Genomic DNA, 27887 nt, shown 5'->3' on the forward strand with positions numbered 1-27887 from the left:
TCTCCTTGCTTTAAAAAACATGTTTTAGCGTGTGGATGTTTTGTGACCTTCAGGCTTCCCTCAAACTATTGGGAGGTCATTTGTAAGTGTAGTGCTGTCAGGGCTTTCAGGTCTGCCCTAATGCTGTAGTGATGGTGTTCTGCCTTTTGCTCTTTTTTTTATGTGGGGGGAAACTGTTATGTTCATATCTTCTGTGTGCTGTTTGTTCTCTCTTGTATCTTGGCACTTCTAGTGTGTAAATCTAGTGACTAGTATTATGTTGTTAATTAATATGTGACTATTAAAACAGGGAATACATTTTTAAATACACCCAGAATGGAACTCTGCAAATAAATAAATTGGAAAAGCCATAAAGACAATCAATGCCCAGCCCAAAGTAAGGGCTTCTCCCGAATATGCTATGAAGTTCTCTGTAAGTGTGTGCTCATATTAATGTTATTAGGTATAACAACAGCAGCATGACAGGAATCATATCAATGTCTCGGACTTCTTGAAAATAATCTGTAGGATTAAATTTAATGGTACCCTTAACTGGAGGGTTTTTTTTGGTCTGATTTTACATATAACTGCCTGTGTGGTAATTGTTATTAACAATATGGTTTGAATCTTCCAAATTTATGCTTCCCTCCACCCTTGCTGCCAAAGAAGAGGTAATTGTGTAACAGTTCCTGGTGATATCTTTATAACCTTCTGGACAGGTGATCCCTAAAGACTCTTTCCGGTTAAAGTTACTTCCTCCTCTTGCCTAGGTCTCAAGCTATTCTGAGATAAAATAGCTGTGTGACTAGGACTTACTGCTAGGAAACTTAATTCCATGGAGCTTGTACAGCTCTGTGTGACATTAAAATTGCAACTGAGGTGGCAATTTTGGTAACTGAATACACCTAGAATTATGATAGAATTGTAGTGTTGATTTGTTGCTCATCGCTATATTAGGAACTTACCTGATGTGTTATGAAGACATGAATCCTGTCCAAGAGCCTCAAACATGATCTCCTAAACTCTAGAAGATAAATTCTTTTCTATATTGCTGTTGTGCCAAAACACTTTTTAAAATTATTTTTACTTTGCTATGTAATTGGATGGGTATTGCCCAACTTGAAAAATAGCATGTGCTCTTTTCCAGGGGTTTTGCTACCTCGTGAGTCCTCTTTCAGGCAATGCTTTAATGTATTATTTGGGTGGCTACTGTTTTAGAGGGGCGTTTACAGTCATGAGGAGAACGACTTCAGATAAACCGATACAGAGGGTTTTTATACTACAGCAGTTCAGATACAGTGGTTATTCTAGCTAACTTCTGACATCACTGTGCAAATACTTAAATTTATGTGAATGATGAATCACAGGAAATGCATGCTTCTTGCTTCACGCACAAAAGAAAATGTGATAAGTGTTTGGCAGGTATCTTAGAACAAATTTTCTGGTACAAGATTCAGGTAGCTACCTGTACAAAGTACTGGAAAGGCAGAATTCATATTCCTTTTGTATGTGACAGGTTGGTTTGTTTGGGCAGGAAGAGCAGAGATATTCTACCTGTGAGAAGACAGAAGACCTCTTTATCTGATGATGAATGGATGCTTCTAGTATATTATAGTTAGTGTAGGACAATAAACTGGATCATGCAGATAGACGTATATATGCTTATTTGCTTTGTAGAGACTGTCATGCATTTTGAGAAACCTGATTTTTCTTTGAGTAAATACTTCTGGTTCTGCTCCCTGGGCGGTCACTTTTATGTAACCACAGTAACTCTAGCCAGTTTACCTGAAAAATCAAATTTTAGCGAGATGCTTTTTGTGCCCTAATTCTTCTGCTGATGTTTTACTTGAACAGTGCTGACCTTGGTCTCGAAACTAGCTTATAATAGTTTATCACTGAAGCAAACAAGTGCTTTTAGTTGGTGTTTTGTGATGAAACTTTTTAAAATTAACACTAGAGTTAGTGCTTCCCTGCTGCTCAGAGTTGAAGTACCCTCTCTGCAGCTTTCTGTGCAAATTAATTATTTTTGTGGTAAGCAGCCTGCTCAGAACCATTTCTGTAGTAGGTTTGTTGTCAGTTCTTTCTACCAATTATGTGCCTCCTAATACTCTTTCAGAACTACTCTATCAGTGCCAGTGGGATTTTAAAGAGTCTAAATGTTTTGTTTTGAGAAGTCTGAAGTTACTTCTGACTGCCTTAGTCACAGAACTCTTACAGTGAGCTTTTTGCAGCTGTAACTTAGCTTAGCACCTCTCTCTTCTAGCTGTTGAAGAAAGAAACAAGACCTAGTGATGGCTGACAACAGTACGCTGGTGTCTGAAACCGGGAGGAGCCTCTTGGCTGATTCTTCTGTTCTTGATTCAAAAATCATAGAAACCTCTAAGGAGAATGTCTTTCCTGGATCTGTTTTGGATGTTGAAGGTAATGGGAGAAGCTTATTTAAAGACTACTATATTTTTATAATGACTGCTTATTTTGTAGGTATCTGGTAGTTTTGAAAAACCAAAAGTGCTTTGCTGAAACTACAGAATTGTATGTAGGGATCCAAAAGGGTGTTGGTTTGGTATCCTTTTACCAACAAAGGGACTGTCTTAATTTTTAATTAATCTTGTTATAAAAATTTGGGGTTACAGCCATGAAATCAAACGAGTCTTCTGGGTAATGTATAGAAAGCTGTTAGTTCCATTTGATGCCTTTTCTGTGGAATAAATAATTCCAGGTGCCATTTTAACATCAGTGTTTGGAAACTACAGCTGCTCTGTCGTGTAGGATTACAGGTAGTCCTTAGAGAGATGAATAGTCTTAAACTTGAAATTAATTCAAGAATAAATCTTGACATTAAAAAACAACAAAAAAGGTATTTTTGTTTTCCTGCAATGCCATAGCCAAAATTCAGTGGCAGTCTTCTGGTGCAGATTACATGGAGGTAACATTTGTCCCTTCCTTCCAGTGTTTTGAAAGCTTATTAATACGTGGATAAAAAGAACAAGGTATCTAACTTCAGTTCTGATATTCCTTGGTGAAACTGAATGGTTACTAAGAAGTAATGGACCTTGTCAGCCAGGAACACAGAAACTAGAAAAGATACCAGCAGGTCTTGGTATCTAATTCTGCTAGAAGCATTGTCAATAATTTTGTTGTTTTTCTTTCTCTCTCTCTCTCTCTCTCTCTCTCTCTCTCTTTTTTTTTAGATTCCCCCTCCCTCTTGCTGACTCTTCTTGCATGTTCTTGCTTTAACTGTAAAGTAACTGGTCATGAATTACAAGGTCTTGTTTCACCAGAAACTAGAAAGTTTAAGCTCTAGGGTCAATTAGGTATGCCTTAATTAAAGGACAGGCTTCTTGAGGTAACATTTATTGTCAGGCTTGTTCCTGATAAACAAAGGGTCTTGAAAGGATGCAGTCTGCCTGTATTCTTCTATACATTATTGATTGCTTTTTAGACCTAATATGGATTTTTCTATTAAAATAAGAATATTATCCTTGTTTCTCTATAAACAGAAGAAATGCCTCAAATAGAAACAAGAGTCGTTTTGGTTCAGGAAGCAGGGAAACATGAGGAGCTTCTGAAAGCCTTGGAGGTATGTAGGGCTAAGATAAAACAGTCACTGGAATGAGATGGTATGCTTTTAGACTTCTGGTAACACATATGGTTCTGTACTAAAGTTCTCCTCTTCCACAGACCATTAAGATAATGGAAGTACCAGTGATAAAGATAAAGGAAACTAGTCCTGGTAAATCAGAAGAAAAACTAATAAAAAGTATTATTCATATGGTATGTCATGCAATTAAGCACATGTGATTGCATGCAGCATGTTGTACTGCACTGGGACTGAAATGTGCACATGCTTTAATTTATATTAATCGGGCATAATGATCACACTATATGCTAATGTTTCTGATGGTATCACTTAAAGCTTGTCAATATTGGCACTTTTTTTACAAACACTTTCTCAAATATGGAAGTAATATCTACAGCTCTTGATTAGTGGTGTTTTCTAACGGGGGATAGAAATATCAATGGAGACATTCAACTGCATACTTATATTCAGACAACGCATAAGTTTTTGCTATGAACTGACTTCATAATTGATTAATTGACTTCTCTTTTAATTGAAAGCTGCATTTAAACTTAAGTATAAGAAATGGCTTTCCATTTCTTGATGTGAAAAACCTAGAAAATAAAATATGGAATTAATGATTGAAATTGGAACAGACCAAATTTTTAGAGCCCTTAAAAATATCAAACAATGAACAAAATGGGGTTCTATTCTTTAGATCTTATGCAGCATTGAGCTTGCTGTTGCAAGTACGTTAAGCTGTTCTGACAGTCTGAAATTTCATTTCTCTTTTGTGCTTAGCTTGGGGTTTTTTTCCTATCTGTAGATACTTCCAATACTATATTATCAGTGTGAACTGATACATAAACTACTAAAGTAACTAGAATTCTTATTCTTCAGAAGCAGGAATTGCTTTAAGACATTTTTTAGGTGCAGTTCATAGCTATTCTTATGCTAGAGAACAGTGCATCTCATGCAGCTTTCATGAATCCTAAGAGTCTCTCTGAAATCTGAATCATACGTTTTTCTGATGGTCCAAAATAAAAATCAGCTAAATTTTGACACTAGTGTAGGTATGTTGCCTGAATAATGCTTTCCCCTTCATCCCCATAAATCAAGGAAATTAAAGTGCCCTACATAAAGACAGACACGATAGAAGAGGTTGGAGATTCTGATTCCCCAGAATTTGAGACTATCTTTGTTGTGTCAGACTTCCAAGATTCTATCTTTAACAACCTCTGCAAAGCAGATTGCCGTGTCATTGGACCTCCAGTAGTACTGCACTGTGCACAAAAAGGAGAGGTATGTGCTTTCTGTTGAAATCTGCTGAGTGGTTCTCTGTTGCAGTGAGTTCTAAATATTAAGTGTTCAAAATAAAATCTATTTTGCTTTGCCAATCAATCATAAATATGCCTAGCAAGAGAATTTTAAGAAAAGCAGTTTCTAATACCGTGTTAGAATATTGCATGTAGTGAGAAAGCACAGGCAGACAGTAGTAAGGCTACAACTACTGCAGTAGTTGTGGGAGTTGTTGACCCACTAGTTGGGATTGTGCTGTTAGGAAAGGCAGCAAACAAATGATTCTCCAGCAGACACTTCATATTTCCAAAGGTTGTCATGTAGAGGGGATGGACTGGGGAGGAAAAAAGAGGATGGAGCATACCTGTGGAACTTGGGGATGCTCTAGTTACTTTAGCAGAACGCTGGCAGGTCTGGAGCTGAGGTATAAGTGAATGCACAGATTTGGACTAGTGTCTGATGCATTTTAATACTAAAACAATACTACTGTATTAAAGATAATGTTAAAACTTTAAGGGAAGCAGTATGCTTTTGACTAATAAGCTTGCTTCTTACTTCCAGCCTTTACCTTTCTCTTGTCGTCCACTCTACTGTGCAAGTATGTTGAACTTGGTACTGTGCTTTACAGGATTCAGAAAGAAAGATGAATTGGTAAGACTTTTTTTCCTTTGGATTGGTAAACCTATGTTAAGTTTATTTTCAAAATACTCTTCTGTTCTATCACCCACAGGGTTTAGCAATGACTACAGCTTCTATGGGGGGAATGAATTGTTTCTTCTTTTGTTGCACGCTCAGAGGCAGTGATATTTGAGTGAAAGTGATACTTTCCTTCTCTGAGTCACTTTGTCCATACCATTTTTGGTCACTTTTTTGTTGAATGACATTAAATAGCTCTAATTCAGTAGGGATTAAAGATCTGTACATTTAGGTTTCAGATAAGATGCCATTTTCCCAGTAGTGTCCTCTTATTTGTACAGATAGTAGTGTGGTCAAGTAAAGCTTTGTAGCCCTGTTCAGAGCATTTGCAGACATGTTATCTTGCTGCAATGCTATCTTGCTATCATGCTATCAGGACTTTGGTCTTGACATATCAGGGTATGAAGTGATTTGATACTCTAGCACTTTGCTTTTCCATTTCAGTGATGCAGTTGGCAGCTAATTTCCCTGTTGGACACCTGGGAAATCAACAATATGGCTCCACATCTTCATCTGGAAAAAAAAATACCAAACCAAAAACCCAAAACAAAAGCCTTTGCCCAGTATAAGGGATAGTTAGGTTTGATCTGCTAGATTCAAACTGGACAAACTGCAATCCTACGTAAATTCTGGTAATTGCCCCTTCAGGTAGAATTGACTAAATCAATGAGGATAACATGCCTCAAATCTATTGTGCATGAAAAGGTGGAGGCATTATGTATGATGAGAGTACTGTTGGCTTGGGTAGTCTTCCTCAAGCTACACAGCAAGGCTGTATTAAATGTTTAAAAAAAAAAGTTAATGGTTCTTCTGTCAGCTATATCTTCCCCTGTAGATGTGAACAAGTTGTTTCAAGAACAAATTGGAGCATTTCTATTCCTAGACATTTAATGTAACCTCCTGTAGCTTGCTTTGTAAGCTATTTTTGTACGGCTCTCACTCTGCACTGTATGCTTCAAAAGATATACTGAAAACTTACTTCATCTTTATTTTTCAGGTTAAGCTAGTGACCTTGGTTCATCATATGGGTGGAATTATTCGAAGGGACTTTAGCTCAAAAGTTACACATCTGGTGGCTAACTCAACACATGGAGACAAATTCAGAGTATGTAAGCTTGAGTTGGTACTTTCAGAATTTAGCTCTTGTAGACTAGGCCTGTAAATTACACTTCCGCTCATAAGTTGCTGGGTTTTTTCCTGTACTAACAACAATGACTTGTAATCCTAAGTTCATCTCTGGTGTTGAGGTTTGACAAGTTTTTGTCTCTGTTAGAGATCTAAATAATACAAATTGTCTAAGTGCAGAGGCTTTTAAATAGACTAGTAAATAACAAGAACCAAAATGTTTCTTAAGTACTTAAGTACCAATGTTATCAGTGTTTAAGACATTGATGAACATCTGTTCATCAATGAACAACTGTTTATATATCAACATGCCTGCTTTTTTTTTTTTCTGTCCAAACAATAAACCTCAGGTAACTTGGAAAAACTTTATTACTCCATTTGTGTGCATCTTCTTTTAAAAATTATTTTTATGTCTGTTATGTGTAAGCATGCAAATCTTCCTTTATGTATAAATATGTGTTTGGTTTTTTTCTTTCCTGGCAACACCAAAAGGGAATCCTTCAGGACATGTATGTCCAGTTGACAAGTAAATAGAAGTTTATAGTTTTTTGTACCATGGAATATGACATAGCAATGCCTGTGTCCCTTGACTCTCCCTTGTTTGAATTCTTAGTACGCTGTAGCTTTTCTTCTAGTTCATCTTTCTAATCTTCCAGCTGGAAGAGAAGACCTGCTTTCTAACTCTGTTCAAACACTGTTTTCTGCCAACTCAAAGGCAGAAAGTAGGAAAACTTCACAATCTCTCTCAAGCAGTCATGGAAGTTACCTTTGGAATAGTCACTTTCCTTTTGGTAAAAGCAAGCTGGGATGTTTGTCTTCATACAAAATACCAGAAGCAGAAAAAAGATCCCATATTCCACTGGAACAGACACTTGGTTTTGTGTTTTTGAGTGATGAAGGAAATCAGATGCACTTTTGAGTAAGTGTCAAAATAGCTGTTAATCTGATCTCCTAGTCACTGGAGAATTAATACATTCTAACTCTTGGGAGTTAGTTGGACATGATTCTTGAAGGAATATGTGCACTTTTTGCAGTATCTGTCTTGAAAAGTAAAAGCAAGGTTATGAATTTTTCTTGGCATGGGAGAGAGTTAAATGGAAATACTTGGTACAACTTGTGCTTTTCCTGTTTTGTAGATTGCTGTAAGTCTTGGTACTCCTATCGTGAAAGCTGAGTGGATTTATAAGGCTTGGGAGAAAAGGAATGAAATGTAGGTGTTTATTTTCCTCCAACCTTAACCTTGCATCCTGTTCACTTGTAGTGTTGTGAGCTTCTGTTTAAATAGTGATGTAGCACTGATTTAGTGACCTTTTTGTGCGTAATTTTTTTCTTTTCTTTTTTTTTTTTCCCCCAGTGATTTCTGTGCAGCTGATGATGACTTTAGAAATCAGTTCAAGGTTCCTCCCTTCCAGGATTGCATGTTAAGTTTCCTTGGATTCTCTGATGATGAGAAAGCTAACATGGAAGAAATGACAGAAATGCAAGGTTATTGTTTATGAAAGTTGACCTGTGGAAAGAATGGGGTTTATAGCTGATACATACTTCACGGAAGCTGAAATGCTGGATTGTGAACCCTGAAGCATTCATGAAGACTCTTCAACTTGGAGAGCTATAAATTGATCTTTAGATGTCAGTCCATGCATAAGTTCTAGTAGCTGTTGAAGACTTCAAACTTCCTAGGCTGATTGAAACTAGACAATTTAAAAAGAAGTAATTAGAGGATGCTTGAAGGTATCCTGGAAAATTTGCTACATAACATGTATATTCTGCTTCAGTTTTCATAATCAGTTTTGCGGTATGCATCTTTACATAATTCAGAAAGCATCTACAATGTTTACAACTTTGATATGAATCATCACTGGTAAAACACTTGATTGGAAGTGTTCCATTTTTCAGTAGTGTAATACAATATTAATAATCACATTGACAGTGATGATGTAATGGATAACTTGCACATCTTCAGCCTTATATTCCTAGAGTTTCATGTAACAGAACTGTAGAAATGGGAATGGAGCAAGCTTGTGACAGCAAGGCTTTCTCAAGAGAGATGAAAGTTGGCTGGATTTGCTCCCTGCCCCAATCTGTTTACCTAAAGCCACTTACAAGATTGTGATGTGCACAGGTTCTAGTTTGTGGATGTCTTTAGGGTCGGTATTCCTAGCTTGCTCTTCCAGAAACAAGAAAAACTTTCCAGAAGAATATTGCATTTATTGCTAGACAGGTTTAAATGCTCTCTGAACTCTGTGTACTCGTGGCTTTTCAATGTCTACTTTACTAGCATGCTACATACTATTTCCTAAAAGCTGTAATCTGCTCATAATATCTGGGGTGTTATGTAAGCCTGACAACTGATTGGCTCACTGAAGAGTTCATCTCTCTCTCTCTGGCTCTTCTCTCATTAATGATAGGTGCCACAGAACTATCAAGTGAGCTACTGATTTCTAAATAATATTCTTCAGTCTTGCTAACTTGCCTTTTTTTATCTAGGAGGACATTATTTACCAGTTGGTGATGAAAGGTGTACGCACTTAGTGGTTGAAGAAAGTACAGTAAAAGATCTTCCATTTGAACCTTTAAAAAAACTTTATGTTGTGAAGCAAGAGGTTAGTGCTCACAAATTCTTGAAAGAATATTGCTATATAATACTCATGTGAGATACATAATTTTTTTTTCCTTCAGAATAAGCCACATGTTTGCATTTAGTATGCAAACTGCCTTACTATTATATATATTATTTCGAATATTTTTAACTTTGGGTGAAGCCCTGTCATATGTTCTTAATGTGTGTTTTCTTTTTTCCTTTAGTGGTTCTGGGGAAGCATTCAAATGGATGCCAGAGCTGGAGAGTCCATGTATTTATTTGAGAAGGTACGTTGAACTCTCTGGCATAATGTGCACCATGTATTTAGTGGTAAAATCAGCATGCACAATAGGGGCCAGAGATGAAATGTGTTAAAGCAGCATTTAAGTTCCAGATAATCCATTATAGATTTTATACATAGAATACTAATTTGGAAAAAACTTTTTTCTGCTTCCCAAAGGTTGAACTGATTTTTAGTCAAACATAATACTACTGTGGTTTCCAGTTTTAAAAAGAAAAAAAAAAAAACCCAACAAAAAAAAAGGAGGGGGCTTTACCCGTTTTCTCTCTGCTTCCCTAAGAAGAGTTGTGTTGTATGTTGAGCTCTACAATTAACTTACCTTTGCACTGACTTGAGCTGGTCACAGTGGGTAAAAACACTAAACTAAACTTTCTTTTACTACAGTCAGAGAGTCCTGGCCTCAAGAAATCTGTGTCACTACTTTCTCTGAATACTCCAAACAGCAATCGTAAAAGACGCCGTTTGAAAGAAACTCTTGCACAACTGACCAGAGAAACGGACATGTCACCATTCCCTCCTCGGAAACGCCCATCAGCTGAACATTCACTTTCTATTGGGTCCTTGCTGGATATTTCTAACACTCCAGAATCAAGCACTACCAATGGAGGTAGAGCTAAAAACTTGCATTCGGACACACTTGCAATGTTTAAGAGCTCTCTGCATACAAGTGGTAACAGTAGTGGTAGGGAAGTCTTACAGGTTTTGTTACAGACTTCCGAAATAATTCTGGGATAATTGTTTATGTGGCAAAGTGAAAGCAGAAAAGCACTTTTGTATGTGGTGTGTATATGAATAATGTTCAGCACATAATCCTCACTTCCTACTAAATCTAATAAGGTTAAGTCATTGACCTGCCCATAAATGGCTTACTAATTTTGAGGAATAATATACTACTGTTGTTCTATAATAAGGCTCTAATAGTGAAAGCCATTTTCTAGAAAGAGCTCTGATAACTATAGAATAGCCCTTTAAAAAACCACAAACCTATCTTCCCTCAAAAATTTGGTAAGCTTTTTTCCTGTCTTTGAGGGTGAGCTTTTTTTAGGGACTCTATTGTAATAAATCTCTATTTTCTTTTGGGACTATCTCTTCATCAGAAACACCGAAATCCTGTGCAAGACCCTCCAAAAACTCAACTCCCCTTCCAGTAAAGCAGTCTGCAAGATGGCAGGTTGCAAAGGAATTGTATCAGACAGAAAGTAACTATGTTGATATTTTAACAACAATCATTCAGGTAAGCTGGCTTTAAAGAAAGTACAGGTCAATTGTAATAAGATGTCTAGTGTTTACATCAATGATTATTTTCAACCTGTTTATTTGCAGGCTTTTGAGGGCTTGGGTGCATCAAAGGTTCATAAAAAAAAAAAGACAATGTAAACAGTCTCATGTACTTTTACTGGCATATTAAAATGTTTAGTATCTGTTAATAATAAAGGCTGGAAAATACAATTTCTAATCTGGGATCTGCAGTGGAATTACAGTTTGTATGGAAATTCCAGACTTCAGGAAAATAGGATCTTCGTGGCTCAGATTTTTAAGATACTAATGAATAGAGAGAGATGGCAGGGGAAAACTTTTTTTTTCTGTTATTCCAAGAAGAGTGGAAGAGCAAACAGCTTACAGGAAGAGCTTAATTTCTAGAAAGTTTGTTTCCATTGCAGCCGATTATCTACTTAAAGAATGAAATAAGATGTGTATGAGTAGAAAAGTAGATGAGAGGGGGTTATCGAACTCAGTGTTTATATCTTAAAAGCACTCGTCTGTAACCCACTCTTGGTAAATGGGAGTAGCTCAAGATTGTGACTACAGGAAATTATGATCTGGAAGGAGAACACTTGCTTTCATAACTGTTTCTAACACAATGTGTGGTGGTTGGGAGGGCATTAACTTTTTTTGTCTAATTCATCAGTTATTTCAAGTTCCGTTGGAGAAGGAAGGACAGCTTGGAGGACCAATCCTTGCACAGGAAGAGATTAAGACCATATTTGGCAGCATTCCAGATATTCTTGATGTGCATACTAAAATCAAGGCAAGCTGCAACTTTTCCCCTGCAGGGGAAGCTTTCATATAGACTTTGAATCTTTTCTGTATACCTTAAGTTGTGTCTGCTGGATAGGTGTGGATTAATCCTGGTGCTGTTACATACTGTTCAACCTATGGAATTATGTGCAAATCCAAAGTACACTTTAAGATTTAACACTTATTTATAAATATCTGAAATCTGAGTATTGTGCACCTAACTAATATTGCCATTCACAAGCTGGCTTCTCCTTTTCCCATTTTAATACCTCTTCCTGTAGGAGGTTTTCTGTAACTGACACAAAACTGATCAAAAGGGCCAGTGGTATCAAATAGTAGTCTAACTCTCAAAAGTGCTGATAACATACATAGAATCATAGAATGCTTTGGGTTGGAAGGGACCTTGAGAGATCATCGAGCCCAACCCCCCTGCAGTAAGCAGGGATTGAACCTGTGAACATGTTTCTATTAAAGCAGTAAGCAAGGGCTCTTGGAAGGATAGCTAAAGCTATGGATTTAAAAAAAAAAAAAAAACCACACAAAAAAACCCCACAAAATCAAAAACCCCAAAACCCAAACTAGACAAACAAAAATATTGGTGTTTTCCTGGGCTTTAGACATGTTCATGTAGGGAGACTTCTATCATTTGGTAGGAAAGACTAATCGCTCCTTAAATGGCTTTGAACCAATTGTCAGAAACTACCAGCGCATAAAACTGGCTCATGCTTCAACCTCTGAAGCAGTTGACCTGGTACTGAGGCCTAATAAGAGCTGATTAGAATTCCCTATGAGATTGTTTTCTTGAGGCTTTCTTTATTTTATATTTTGATCTGGATTGCAAGCGCTCTCTGAAGCAACCTCTGAGTCTCACAACAGACTATGATGCAAGTCTTCCTCACATATGAAGTCATAAAATCTCCTTCAAATAATGGCATATGTCTGTTCCTGTCTGCATTTCACAGTAGACTTTTAAAATAGAGGGACTTGCAGACTGCTTGTAACCCAGTGGTTTGGGTGTTTTTGTTTTTGTGGTCTGGTTCCCCCCCCCCGCCCCCAACTGTTGGGATCCAGTCTAGTTAATCATGATAGGTAGTGATATGTGCCCACTGAGACTGAAATGAAAGTAGAGCATGTGTGTCTGTGTCAAGTAGGATTCACCTGCAGCATGTGCTGTGTAGCAAAGTTGCTCGGATGTAGTGGTTTTCCTTCATCTTTGGTGTAATAAAGATAAGTGGCAGCAGCAAACCACTGTTAATGGTGAATCCTTTTCACTTAAGGTGAATCCTGAACCTTCAGCTGTGCCCTCCTGTCCCTGTAATTGGCTGACAATGAATAAGCTTGATCCTTATCAAGCTGATATAGGCTTAACAGCTTGGTCTCACTTTCCTTGACGCCCTGGTGCAGGAAGTGAGGGAAATCTATGCTAGTTCTATTTCAATCCTATCTTACGGACTTAAGAGTCCTATATTAGTTGTGCAGTCTTAATTAGAATTGGTTCACCTGTCTTCTGTGTATACATTTTTTTTTAATAATCATTTGGGATATGTTCTGTAGTGTGTTGGACACAGCAGTGTCATCTTGTTGCCGAGTTGGCTAGTGCTGATACACTGCTAGGCTTTGCTTGCATTGATTCAAAACTATATATTCAGTAAGCCAGAGGTCTCTTGCTTTCACCTCTCAGTAGACTGAAGGGGCTTAATGTGAAATTGTACAGCTCTTAGGATTGCCTGTTTTGCCAGCATGGGAAGACACAGCTGATTATATGTGTCTGGCAGAACACTGATCCCATCTTACAGCTTTATGCAGTTCATTCTCATCTTATTTTCTTCCCCCCATCCCTGCATGTATTCTAGGAAGACCTGGAAGATCTTATGATGAATTGGACTGAAAGCAAAAGTATTGGTGATATCATTCTTAAATATGTAAGATTCTGTTTCTTTTTTATGCATTAGACCTATTATGAGCTGTTATCTTGCCTTAAAAATAATCCATTTTTAGGAGCTAGCAAACACAAGCAAAAGGCTACTGAGTGAGAAAGAACACTAACGTGTATCACTATTTTCTGTTCAGACTTTTGAGTTGAGTTAGATGATATACTTTGTACAGGTAATCCATGTCAAGTTTATGTGTCTGCCCACTTGTATGAGGGGGTAAAACTCCAAATAGATACGGTTTGAGAACTGTAATTTGCAACACTACAGATGTGCTTTTCACTTGGACATTAAAAGGGGCTCTTCCTGTAACCTTAGCTATCTGTTGCCTCTGACCAATAGTAAATAACTAGGAAAGTAACTTTTCACAGAAGCTTCTTGTGTTCTTTCTTCCAGACTTGAAATGTGTAAGTGAATAAGGACTCCTTGTTTTCCCATGTACAGAATGCTTACAGAACAGGAAAGCTGGGTCTGGGACTTCAATGCATTTTAACATAAGTAGTCTGTTAGGTATCTTGTGCTTTTGCTGACTTGATCATTTTGAGGCAAATACTGTTTGGCTTTCAGAAGTTTTCAGTCTAAGGTATTGCTTCTGGTGGTTTAGTGTCTTTTAAAGGTGATTGCAGTAACTGGAGAAAATACGTGTCTGGAACTTCCAAAATTCTCACTAAAAGCATCTTGCTAGGTGAGAATCTGCCTTCTACTTGAGCTGCTCAGCAGCTTCTAAGATTGTCACATGTGTACTTGATGTTTCTTAGAGCAGTCTGCATTTAATCAGCAGCATTGAATCTTGGGCATCTGGCATGCAAAAATGTCTTAACTTGTTCTGTGAACATGCATGGGTTTACAACACATTTTTTATTATTCTTTATTGAAATGTGCCTTTGAGCAGCTTTGTATGGCTCAGGGCGTATGAACATATGTATAATGCTGCATAATATGTGAAGCAGAGCTGTAACAGTTGTTTCTTTCAGTCAAAAGACTTGTTGAAAACATACCCTCCATTCGTGAATTTCTTCGAAATGAGCAAGGAGACTATTACTAGATGTGAAAAACAGAAGCCAAGGTTTCATGCCTTCCTAAAGGTAAGTGTCTGCAGAACTAAGTCTTTGAGTAGAGAGGTAATGGAGACCTTTACCAAGTAAACTACTTAATGCGGTAGATGGAAGAATGTGGAATTTTGGAAGCTTGGAGGAATGTGAACATCTCTGGGTGAGACAGGAATAGGAAGGATTTGAACTTCAATCCCTTAAGCTCTTCAAAAGAGGTCCAGGTTCCTCCTCTGTTATACAGCTTTCAAGGGAGCTTATTATATGCATTTGTTGCTGGAAAAAGTGCATTCTGATTACTTTATCCCAAATACATGTCTTCTCTTTTCTGTAAAGATAACTAGAGCTGCTGCTTTTTATTGGTGTCCCCCCCCTGCGTTTAAAAGACTTGTATTTCTGAAATAGCTTTTAACTCACTTTCGGCAGCTGTGAAGTTCCAGGGAGGTAGAATCTCTCAACATTCTTGTGACTAATGAATAGGAGCATAACGGTGGAGATCTAACAGGAAGATGATCTTCAAAGAAAGAGTTATCTGAAGATGAGTCTTAAGACTCTTGAGCTCTTCAGATAAAGGTATATAGTTGATTAATAGTGCAGCATAGCTTGAACTCCTATATCCAACAAGTGTCTCTCAAATAGCGGAGTAATCAAACTGACAATTTTCAGCTCGTGTTTTCTGAGGTACCAGGAATTATATGCAAGTATTGATATCTAAAAATAGGGAAATGAGTAAGAGAACAGGCTATCCCCTGTCCCACTCCACATTAGCATTAACATCTGAAACAAGGACTGAGAGGTTGGTAATAAAGACAGTTTAAAACCAGACATTCTGAGAACGTAAATCATGTGATAAATACTGCACAGCTTTGAATATAACGTGTTTTTTAACATGAACTGTTCATGACTGAGTATCTGTGGTAAATGATTCTCAAACTTACTGCAATGCTAGTTTCAAGGAAGACATTTTTTCTTCTGATTTGTGATTTTGATGGGGTTTTTTTTGTGTGTGGGTGTGGAAAAAAGTAAGAGTTGTTTCCTTTCTCCCCTTTCTTTTCCCCAGATAAACCAAGCTAAACCTGAATGTGGCCGCCAAAGCCTAGCTGAACTCCTTATCCGTCCTGTTCAAAGGCTGCCTAGTGTTGCTCTATTACTAAATGGTAATCTAGTGATGTATCTTTTTATTAATTTGTCTGTGAAGGTGCCTGCTTTTTGTCCTAATTAGCAACGGCTTTTCTCATATAAAACAAGCCTCATTCTGGGAGTTAATGATGCTTGATGACAGTCAGCAAGACCAGTTACTGAAGAAAGCATACTTTTGGCTGAATTTAATTTGTTCATGTATTTGTCTGCAGGATACAAGTAGAGGAAAACTTTGCTCTGACAACAGTTTTGTCTCTTCAGATAGAAATATAATTGAGATTCAAATGCAGCTAGCATAAACTAGAGAGCAATTCATATTGATAAGGCTTACAGCTTCATGTGTTCTACCTGGTATCAACCACTTGCTGTAATAATGATTATGTTAATAAAAAACCCACACCACCACTCTCTGCTTCAGTTTGAAAAAGACTTCGATGTTTGTCTCTGCACTTCAACAAAAATGGCACATGGTCTTGTTGATTTTTTTTTTAATAGTTTGAGCGTTTGGTTTTGTATTGTAGGTGGTTTTTTTCTTAATGAGATGCATGGACAATTGCTGCTCAGCCTACTTCCCCACTTAATCAAGGCTATTTGTACTCCAGGGTAGCTGTGATTTCTTCAGTCGTCTTATCTGACTTACAGTTTAAACTTGAATTTTTCATATTTATTTTCACGCACCTGTAATGTATGTGGGTTTTTTTTTAAATTGTAGATATTAAGAAGCATACAGCAGAAGAGAACCCAGATAAAATAACTCTAGAGAGAGCTATTGAATCATTAAAGGAAGTGATGACGTAAGTGATGCTCGTTCTATGAAACATACTGTTAGACGTTTAGATCTCTCTGTTCTGTCTAAATTGCTCTTAGTGTGTTATTGCTATAACTTTAGTCTCCATGTAAGTATACATAATTGTATGTGTTCTTCAGTCTCCCTTTGGCCACTGTTTTCACTTTGGCATTCTGTGCCAGAGCTCTTGAAAGAGTCTGTGGTGGTGTTACCCAGCACTTCTACCTGAACCTCTGCTGACTCTCTGCCTCGGCATGAAGCTGAACCTGCCGAGTCCTCTGTTCTGTTCCAACTCTTATTCCTGTCTATTCCGTCCAGAAGGAGAGAGATGTGTTTTGTCTTTAGATCTTACTTCCGTGCATATATCCACTGAAAGAACATGCTATTGGTGGACGATTAGTTTCTCTTCTGGTCCTGTATTAGCTATTCTTGGCACCATTCTGCAAGTTAATTAGCTTAAAGCTGAAGCTGTTTACATTGCAAGTCTCACCTCTTTTGAAGTGTAGCATATGTTTCCAGCAATGAGACCTCCTGTATTAATTGTCTAAATGTTTGTCCAGTTTTAACAACAACAACTTTTAAATTGTAATTATTCTTGCATCTGCTTCTTGGTGAGCTGCAGTCCTGACTTGGGGGGATCAATGCAGTTCTTTACAGCCTGCATTTTGGTTGGTCCCTAGTTCAAAGTCTTACCAGGCAGGGGAGGGGAATTATATATAAACTGAATGGTGTGTCAACTACTGATAACATGACAAGAATATGGTCTGAAGTTTCCTGTGTGCTTAGCATATGGTATTTGGATACTTCAATGAGCAAGTGTGGTTGATTTTTGTATTTTCCAGTGCTGCTGTGTAAACTGTATCTCTGAATGTTTAGCGTCATTATTTTTGTGTGTCTTAAATGCAGTGCATTCATTTACTGTTGCTTGATATTGAAAATAAATATAATATGCTTCCCTCAGACATATTAATGAAGACAAAAGAAAAACAGAGGCACAAAGGCAGTTCTTTGACGTTGTCTATGAAGTTGATGGATGCCCAGTAAGTAATTTCTCTGAAGCTGCAGACCAGTAAAAAGACTGTGCACTAGTTTGTTCCCTTTGCAAAAGTATGTGAGGTTAAAATGCAATGGTGCTGGTTTAAACAGATTTCCAGTGTTAAGTTGTAAGCAAGCGGTAATCCAGCCCTTGAACTAAATGCGTCATGAGCTTTTTGCTTCTGTCACTTAGGCCAATCTCTTGTCCTCTCACCGAAGCTTAGTTCAGCGTTTGGAAACTGTGGCCCTTGGTGATGACCTCTGTGACAGGGGAGAACAGGTCACACTCTTTCTGTTCAATGATTGCCTAGAGGTAAGATGACTGTGTAAGTACATCTCATGAACTGAATTATAAAAGGTTTGACACTACATATGAATATAAACAAGTAAAATCTAAAAACCTTGAGGCAGAATTCTAAGTCACAGAAAGCTGGTGGCTCAACACATGCTGATGTTGCCTTTCTTCTAGCTATTGTGTAAGCTGATGCAAGTAGCTAGTCAATTCTGGATGGTTGAGAGGTGTTAATGTACCCTTTAGTGTCTTGCAGCTGGATCAAATTTAAAAGCAGCTTAATATGTTAAGAAATAAGCATTTATCTGAATTGCACTTTGAGTAGTACCAGTGGATGAAGAGGTGCTGGAGTCCTTGGCTTGGCAGGATGTTTGTCCTTTTAAAGTTTAGTCATATTTAATGTGAGTAAATAGTGGGCCTCTGGGGTAGGTCTGTCTGTGCTTAGGCTACAAAAAAATAAAATTTTTCAGATATTAGATGCCTTAGACTAACAGTATGTTAGGAAGAACTAGGAGGGGAAAGTAATCTAATTGGGTTTTGGAGGCTTATGTGGAGAAACTGAGGTTGTAAAGGAAACTTTATGAAAGTACTTGTTACTGTCTACAGCAGTAAAGAACATGGTCTTCATAGAAGGCCAACTCCAAAATAATGCAAAACTAGTGCTGTCTTAAGCAGCACTTGGAGACAAAAGCCTATTGTGACTAGTGATGAACTCTTCCTGGGAGTTAAGTTGACTCTGCTTCATCACATCTTGTAAAGGAAGGAAAGGAAAATGAAAACACTTTTTTATTAAAGCTTCTTGGCTTATCTCTTGTACAGGATACATGTTTTTTTAATTAAGGTATCTTCTTGCTTGTAAGATACCCATGTGTTAATGTAAAGTAAAAACTGACTGACCAACCTGCACTGCCAAAACCCACTCGATGGCTGCATGCACAAGCAACAGCAAGTGATATTTCTAGGACATAACATACCACAGTTGGTTCACACATATAAATGTTGTCTTTTCTGTTTAAATCTAGACTACCTTGTGCTAGGTTTCAAAGGGCTCTTGCTTGTTATGCAGGGTAGAACTGAGGTCTATACTGCAAAATTACTTCCCCTTTTGATTTTTTTAATACATTTTATTTTTGAGGTGAGTATGTTGATGCTAAGTAACAAGTGTTGCTGGGCCACTTGAACTGTAGACAGTGAATAGTGAGATAAATGTGTTTGTTAAAGGTTTATGTGATAGAGTAAGTAGAGTAAAATATTCCTTAGAGTATTTTTCTGTGCCTTCCTGTATAGTAGAAGGTAAAAGAATAGAAGAGAAACAAAACAATGGCAATAGCTTCTACCTGTAACCTCTTTGTCTTCTATTTAACTGCAGATTGCGAGGAAGCGGCATAAAGTTATTGGTGCTTTCAAGAGTCCGCATGGCCACACAAGGCCGCCTGCGTCTCTCAAGCATGTTGTTCTCATGCCTCTCTCCCAGATCAAGAAAGTCCTAGACATCAGGGAGACAGAAGGTCTGTATGTTTTGAAGTGCTGTGATAGCTAATGAAATCTGTCGTTCATAGTATAAAGGATGAAGGTCTGCTGTTGTGGGATAGAATGCTAAGGTATATTTGTTGTATGGTATGTGATTTTAGTATAAGCTTCTGTTTGAAGCTCTGTACGAGCCTGAGAATTCCTTGCATTGACACCTTTTGGCTTTTCAAGAATAGCTGCAGGATGCTGAATTTGGCAGAACTACTAGATGGCATTAGCATAAGCCAACCAAATGGCAGTGCAAGTTAAACAGAGGAGTACACTTGACAGCTCTGGATTTACAAAACAAAACCAAAAAAAATCAAACTTCAGAGCATTAGACTGACCAGGGGCAAGAGCTGTTGCTGTGAAACTAAATCTTCATTTAACTGGTGATAATGATGCTCAGGAGGAGCTGTGCTTAGCATCTTAAAAGAAAGATTTAGATGATTTAATTTCTGTGGCTGCTTTGCCATACTGAGACTGTAGGGGTTTCACTGAAGTCATGCATTGCAGAACTCATGCAACAATGCTGTTCCAGCCTTGATAATGACTTCTAAAGAAGTCTAGTCAGACTAGTTTCTAGATCTATACCCTAGAAAGATAGGTTTGATACTTTGCTGTAGGTGATGGTATGCACATCATACTTGTTCTGCTTTATGTTCTCTGAAGCACCTGAACATAGAAACCCAGTAAAAATCAATAAAAACCAGAAATGGCAAAGAGGATAGGTAGTAAACATGATGCCTACCTGCATTTTTAAAAGGTACTTTGGGGTTTCTCTTTTAAGAATTCTCTCTGAATTACTGTGCAATGCTCAAGTTTACTTTGGGACTTGGGCAATGGGAGCTGTTTGTAAGCATACCATTTAATATTTGCTAAGAACTTTAGTATGCAGATTTTGGGAGAGGTCAGCTACTCTCTCTTGTCTACACCCTCTTACAGGACTGCTTTTCTGAATTGGCGATGGGTAGTTTTTTTCTTTTTCCCCCTCAACTGTGTTTAGCGTGCTTCAGCTGTGTCTGCTGTAAAGGAGTATCAGCAATGGATTAATTTTCTGCTATCAAGTGAGCAATCTTTGTCAAGTTTAAACAGTTAAAACCATTGTAACTTGACTATTTTAATGTGTCATATATAGTACTGATGTCTTTGTTGCTTTTTCCTGCTTTACGAAGTGTGGTAAATGTTGTTTTCCTTGTTCTCTTTTGATAAAGAAATGATCTGTCCAACATTCGTTGAGTTAGAGAATGAAATTGATGCTTACTGCTATATCCAGTAAAGACTGACTAGTCTGCAGACTATAGTATGCAGATTATTTGGTGGATAAACAACTGTTGCATGGACAGCTGATTGCAGCCTCTTGATGAAGGATGTGGATGGAACTCGGTGCTCTTGCAAGTGTAACAACAGCTATTGTGCAAATAAAGATAAAATCCTTGCACCGAATCATATTGTTCCTAACTCTAGCTCCTGGCAGAGGGAGGGTTAGCTTTTTCTGAAAACTCCCCCCTGAATTATATGAAAAATCGTTATTCTTTGTCTTAACTCCTTGCCTCTTTTTTTATAAACTGTAGATTGCCATAAAGCTTTTGCCTTAGTTGTGCGGCCACCTACAGAACTCAACAACAAACTACTCAGTTTCCAGATGACAACTGAAGAACCTCCTAAAGAAGATTGGTTGAAGATGTTGTGTCGGCACGTGGCTAACACTATTTGTAAAGCAGATGCAGTAAGTACTCTGGAACCATGTTGCTGACTGGAAATATTTCTCTCTTTTTGGCTTGAAGCGTGTGAAGCTAAATAACTTGTTAATAGTGGACGTGCTTGAGGTGAAATAGAGCAGAAAACATTTGTGCTAGCATGTCTGCAAGTGAGTGGTTAAAAGGTGGAAAAGGAAACAGCCTGGAAGTTAGCTTCTACAGAAGCTAATAAGTACTTAAAAATCAAGAATCATGCCCTTCCCCCATCACTAATTAATTAATTATAATTTAAGCTCTGCACTGCAGATCTAAACAGAATTGTCTTTGGCTTGCTTCTTTCACAGCTCTGTTTTGGTTTACAACACCAGCATTATGAATCATGTGTTTTGGTTTAACTCTGTGTTAAGTTGAATTCTTTGTTCTACACCTTATCTGCATGGGCACCATAATGTGAGAGACATGAAGCATCTTTCTCCTACAGGCAGAAGCTTAAAACCGTAAATCAAGGAAATAAAGAAAACAATGAAATTGAGGAGGCCAGTGCCTCCCTTTCATTTTTAAAAGTTCAATGTGTGGGCTTTCCACAGCCAGAAATCTACTAATTTAAAGAGTAGATCCTCTCCATTAGGGCAAGAGACTTTTAGCTAATGTTTTAATTATGTAAGAGCGCATGCATATCAGTCACCCAAATTTGCTGAAAGTGTGCGGTACATATAGCTGAAACAACTTGGGTTTAAGATAGAAATGTTTTATGTTCTGCATTGCACTCTTACTTTGATTGTCTATGTTTTTTTTTTTTTTAGACATGCTTGTTTCAGAAGAGGTAGTTAAGTAATCAAAATAGCATCTTAGTTTTATTTTGTTTGGCTTGTCATCTAGGGACTTATGAACAAGAGACTTGGCTTTGTGCTTTTCCTTCCTTTTTAGGTACTGAGTAGGAAAAGTACCAATTCAGAAGTGTTAATTTAATCTGTCTGTTGCCTATCTTCAGTCTCTTGTGTTATGTATAACACACAGGGAAGGAAAAATGTTGGGTTTTTTAATAGAAATTAAATCTTTGTAAAACAAATGGATCATTCCCTCTTGCCCCCAGGACATTCAGAATCATACACTGACAAATTATAACCTACTGTGCTGAGCCCCATCAGTTATAATTTCTGTAACTACTGCTTTGTACCAACTATATAATACTTTCTTCTTGCTGACTTAAATGTCAAATTGAGCTTCAATTTAAGCACACTTCCCCTTTTCCGTGCTTTTCAAGAACTCTGTAGCATCGTGTGAGAATGAGATAGCGTTGACTCTGCCACATGGTGGCAGCAAAGGCTTTAACTACTCTTTGGTAGGCACTAGGAATAGCCATACAGCTTGCTGTCTGGTCTCCTTAGGATTGTTTTTTAAAAAAAAAAAAAAAAAAATTAAGTAAACTACATTTTCTCAAAATAAAAACCCCAACAGCAGCAACAACAAAACCGCAGCAACTTCCCACTTCTATGCATTGCCCCCCTGCCCCCACATTTTGCCAAGTTTTCTAAGTAGGTAGTCGGAGATTGCTTTTCACATGCTAGAGTTTACGAATGAGGCATGGGGGGGGAACCACCACCACCAAAAAAACCCAACCAAAAAAAAAAAAACCAACCAAAAAAACCCCACAACCCCCTAAACCTGTGGCTATTCTGAAACATCTATTGGGCTTAAGCTGAAAAGTTTAGTCTTAATGTTTGACAGCTGGAGCTATCAAGATTTCATTTCAGAAGAGTGCTAAATGTCAGTGAAACAAAGGGGTGTATATGTTGTGAAGCTCCCCAGGTATACTTCAGAACTACTGCCTTTACTTTGGTCAACCCTGAACTTGAAACTGAAGCAAGCAAACCAAATGTCAAACTACTGATGAAGTGGTTTCATAAACTGATTGCACCAGCAGTTAATCTTATGAAATGGCATGAAAGAAAGTAGCTGATTAACTGTATATTGAGTTAAACATGGAGTAATATGGCAATTAAACTCTAAATATGACCTAATGAAGTAGAGAATGATATTTTGACAAGTGCTGATGTTTGACCATTATTAAGGCTATTTTTGTCTACAGGAAAATCTCATTTATACTGCTGATCCTGATTCAGTTGAAATAAATACTAAAGATATGGACAGTACTTTAAGCAGAGCATCCAGGGCAATAAAGAAAACATCAAAAAAGGTAAGATACTACCAGTGCTTTACAGTAAACCCCACTTTAGTCAGGGAATTGTGCTAGTATTCCTGTTTCAGGTGTTTTGTAGTACTTACAGTAGTGACAGGAAAAACTTAATCTCAACTAAAACTCTTAAGTATAAGCTCTAAAGAAAGAAGGTGGGGAATGTTTGAGGTTTTGACTGAGTATTTTTGGAGTATCTGTGTATAGTCTTAAGTATTATGTACTCATTTTTGAGTCTGTTACGGAACTTATTCTTAGTTTAATATTTTGAATCTTTTAAATACATGACAAAAAACCCCAACCCTCAGCTGTAACTATTTTTAGCATATTGAATGGCGTTTTAAAGCTGCATGCAATTATCTAAATTAAAGTACCTTCAAAAATAGGATGGGTGTACAGTATGCATGTCCTGATAATAAAATAGACTTTGAAAAGGCAAGGAGGTAAGTGCTGAATGCTGGTGTCTGCCTGTGTACGCTTTCCTTTGTGCGTGGCTTAGCTGCTCTCAACTAATGCACTGAGGAACTGTGCCCTATTCTGCAAAGAGGACCTGGCTGGGAGGCAGGAGGAAGGCTGCCTGCCTGTTCTGTCATGTTGGCTGTGTACTGGATTCAGTTCTGCCACAGTCTGTGGTGTGTGAGAAGGGGTGACAGAATGATGCAGCAAGGAGGAATCTGTTCCCCATTCTCAGCAGCCTTGCAGCAGGCTTACTATATTCACAATGATAATACTGTTTCTTAGAGAAAACTGTAGAGGCTGCTGAAGGCTAAATTGAGAGCAACTTAAAGGAGAGGGGCCTGAATTTGCAGAACCCAAAGGATGTTGGGAAGCCTAGCTGACTAGACCCTATTTTGACTTCTCCCTGATCTCTGCCCTCTTGCCCCACCATGCTGTCTTCATATTTGCACAGAGTGAGAAGAGCAGAGGTGATGGGGAGCCTTAAAAGTCAGATCACCTTGTTGGGTGTGTTTGGCTAGTTTTGATACAGTCATGTTAACATTTGAGATCCATCCTACAGTTGTTCAAAATTTGAATGGCAGCCTATATTGTAGTAGTTACTACAGCCTGATTTTTTTTTTTGTCAGTGTATAACTGCTTGTCAAACTCCTCAGGTTACAAGAGCATTTTCTTTCTCAAAAACACCAAAGAGAGCTCTTCGAAGGGCTTTAATGTCGCATAGCGCAACAGAAGGAAGAAGTCCCAGCTCAGCTAATGAGAGTTATATAGGCAGCCGACTGACTAGTACCTCGTCATTAGCGGTAAGTGATTTGGCTGTGCAGGCCAAATAAGTAACCTTTTTAAGATCGCAGTTGTTTTAATGTCTGGTGCTGATCTTACTTTAAAAATTTCAAGATCCACAGTGGAAAAACTTATTTTTAACTGCATTCATAGATGTGTTACTTTCTGAGCAAGAGTTGTTTAATGAGATGGCTTACTTGCTGAAAATACAGAAAAGTCTGCTCTGTGTACTAGAAACCAGGAGTTACCTTGTACAATTAAGTTGGGGGGGGGGGGGGGGGAAACCTCTTTTGCCAGAGATGGAATATGTATCCTCTTCTGAGAGTGAGAAACTTGCAACACACTATCCTATGTTGGCTCATGCTTTTGATTTTAGACAATATATACAAATGTGATGTACAACCCTGAATAGTGTGGTAAAAGTATCGGTGAAAGTAGTGAGATGATCCACATCCTGTGAAATAAACTGGGAAGGAAGGGTAGAGAAATACAGATGCTGCAGCCTGAGAGATTTTAAAAAGGCAAGAGCACGATCTCCTTATACATGTTTAAGAAAACTTGGTAAAACAATATGTTGTTCTACATCCTGCAGCTCTTCTGCTAAGCCTGGCTACCTGTTGCCATTAGGGCAAACTGAATTTCCTAGTACAGTCTAGTAAAGCAGACTAGATTTGGAGGAATTTTTTCATCATCTTTACTCAAACACTAGAATAAAAATGAATCTGTATGCTGAGTAAACATCTACTTTAAAGTCTGTAGTTTGTAGGACAGAAGGCCAAGAAGAGGATTTCCCATGTATCCTGTCTGATATGCCAGTACCTTAATATAGAGGTAATTCAGTGTGTTCGAGTGGCCATTAAATTGTACAACATAAAGATATTGCCCTGTTCTCCCACATGAGAAAATGGGCATGAGAAAATATGAATTAATAAGGGAGGAAGTATCATAGTCGACTCCCTTTCTTTAGAGGAAAGAAATAATAGTTAAAAAAAAAATCTACCAGTGTGGCTATACCCCAGTTCTCTGTAGAGATTTTCTTCCTTCAGTTACGATTACCCCAACAATTGTTCTCGAATTCTAATATTCTGTCTTCATTTTGATACAGCACTGTATCTCACTTCTCATGAAAACGCAAGTCATGCACTTTTCTCTGTGTATGTCTACCCCATACAAAAACACTTTTCTCCACGAAATGCTAGGAGCTTACAGTAGTAAAAACTATTTTCCTATTTCAAATTCTTCCCAGAGTTCTTGGACCTCTGAGGTAGTAAGCTACAGCTTGGCAGCAGAGCATATGTTGTGTGTGATTGTGTGGTTTTTTTAACCAATCCCACACACCACTGAACTTGCATAAAGCCTTTTTTGGTTGAATCATAAGGTTGAGGGGAAAAGAGAGGTTTGGATTCCAGCCCCTCAAGTGCAGTTCTTGAGTAGGAAACTAAAGCTGCAGGAAACCTGTCTGGAGTCCACTGAGAGAGTCAAAGCTGTTATTCAGGCATATTGTTGTACTGAAATAAAATACTGGCCTGTGCTTTTGTGGGGATTTTTTTGGTGTGAAAAAACTATAGACTAAAAATATCAACGAAGCTTGGATATTTAGGTGTTTTTCTTGTTTGGACTAACTCTTGAACCCCTTCCTAATTGTAGATTGCTTGTTCATCTTCTACGTGCAGCCTAAATGGATCTGTCAAATGTGTTGTTAACGTTCATCGCTCCAATTCTGTTGACTGGAGCTCTCAAAATTCCAGGCCTCGACCTGTGCTGTGTCCTGGCTCTGCAAATATTCGTCTTTCAAATCCTGTAGAAGAAAAAACCTCTTCCACCTTGGAAAGCTTAAATGGTCATGCCTTGGACATATCATGTCCTATTCCTATTATTACTACCACTTGTGGTGATGCTGGAGATAATAACCAGTGTGGTGCTGAAAAATTCTGTACATCTAATCCTGACTGTTAATGCCCATCTTGCATGAAGTGAGCAAAAAATATTGATTCCTCTAAGCTAAGACCACATGGTATAACTATATAAAACCCTAGAATCCACAAAGTGTTATAAATGGTGTTGGGTTTTTCTTTGGCTTGTGCTAATGCATGGGGCTGGAGTCAACACTCGCGTGTGGTCTAGTTCTATTTCTGCTTCTGCGTGCAAAGTTAATTCTTTCACAAATCCTTTTAACTTTAATTTTTCTGACTGTTTTTCTTATTCAATTGTATGGAAATTAATTTACTTCTTGTTTCAGTTCAGTTGTCCAAGTGGCAGTGTTACTCACTGGCCAGAGTTCTGAGGCCTTTAATAACTTGGTTGCAGGGAAGTCTTGAGCTGATTTTACCTATGGTTTTAAGGTTTTTTTTGCTGCCCCCCCATCTGTAAATAGAAAAAAAAAAAAAATCCTGTCTAAAATACTTTAGAATCTAATAAGAGCTGCTATATAAAAAGGAGTTGAGGATTTAATTTTCAAATATTGCCTATGATTGCAAACAGAACATGTGCCATAAACAGGCATTAGACTTCAGTGAAGTGTTAGATCCTTACCTGCTCAAAATATCCCTATTTAAAAGATTCTTGAAGCATGCAGGTGTAGCGAGCTGCCTAACTACCATGACCTGTTTATATGCTGAAAAGCTTGGCTGTGCTATAAAGAGCAACAGAAGACTGCTTGTGAAAGTATCTTGAGGTCTAATGTAAAAAGAATATAAAATCTCAGCTGATCCAAAGAGGCTAACTTCTAGTGCTACATATTGATGTGTTGGTTTCACTGTAATTTTAATCCCAGAAGCAGCCTATGCTCCTAGCACCAGGAAAGTGAGCTTTTTGCCTAGGCTGTGGCCATCCAGACACAGCTAAAGCAAGCTTTGACAAATCATTGTGGTGTCTGTTGCCTTCTATAGCCAAGAAGGCTTGTGCTCAGCCTCTAATTTGGGGCTCGGAGCTGCTAAGAACACAGAAAGTTGTAGGATCTGAGGGGAGCTCCATTTCTCCAAGTTTATCATAATGTGTCTTGCCTTTAATTTGGAGGGAGATTATTATTGCAAAAAGTGTGATGCAAGATGTATGCTAATACTTGGTTAACAGCTACTCTTCAAAAACATGTTCTTGCATTCTGAATCTCTCAAGGCTGGTAACAAGGAAAATTTTCTTCTGAATTTTTTTAAAATATATGCATTCTACTCGTTTGGTGCTGTTTACCTTTGCTGTTCAAACTCTAGGAATGCTGAATCATTAATTTCAAATGCTGCCAATCTTAAATATCTTCTGTATTGTTACATTCCTTATACTATGTATCAAGGTTGAGAAAGAACTACTGCACTATTGACATTGGCTAATACATGATCAAGTAACTTTTTTTTTTTCTTCCCCAACAGGGAATTCCTTCTCCTTCACTGGTCAGTCTTCCCTCAATCTTTGAAAAGAGGAGTCATACATTAAGTCGATCAACAACCCACTTGATATAA

The 27887-nt window shown here is 37.8% G+C and overlaps 1 protein-coding gene across 5 annotated transcripts; it reads left to right on the forward strand.

Annotated features, from left to right (window-relative positions):
• The first annotated feature begins 2270 nt into the window (after window positions 1–2270).
• Window positions 2271–27887, forward strand: ECT2 (epithelial cell transforming 2). Of its 5 annotated transcripts, none has more exons than XM_075717150.1 (24): window positions 2271–2400; window positions 3480–3559; window positions 3661–3753; window positions 4658–4840; window positions 5399–5488; window positions 6531–6638; window positions 7795–7868; window positions 8013–8143; window positions 9146–9261; window positions 9464–9526; window positions 9925–10147; window positions 10638–10774; window positions 11450–11569; window positions 13413–13481; window positions 14465–14575; window positions 15600–15696; window positions 16392–16473; window positions 17428–17506; window positions 17695–17814; window positions 19163–19301; window positions 20877–21031; window positions 23092–23199; window positions 24309–24455; window positions 27798–27887. In XM_075717150.1, exons 1-24 carry the CDS (start codon window positions 2271–2273, stop codon window positions 27885–27887), a joined length of 2745 nt encoding a protein of 914 aa, XP_075573265.1. The 5 variants fall into 5 exon arrangements, with proteins under 5 accessions (XP_075573265.1, XP_075573264.1, XP_075573266.1 ...); XM_075717149.1 differs by lacking the exon at window positions 27798–27887 and adding an exon at window positions 26083–26391; XM_075717151.1 differs by lacking the exon at window positions 3661–3753.

This window comes from Pelecanus crispus, chromosome 9 (genome assembly GCF_030463565.1).
Source record: "Pelecanus crispus isolate bPelCri1 chromosome 9, bPelCri1.pri, whole genome shotgun sequence".
NCBI lineage: Eukaryota > Metazoa > Chordata > Aves > Pelecaniformes > Pelecanidae > Pelecanus > Pelecanus crispus.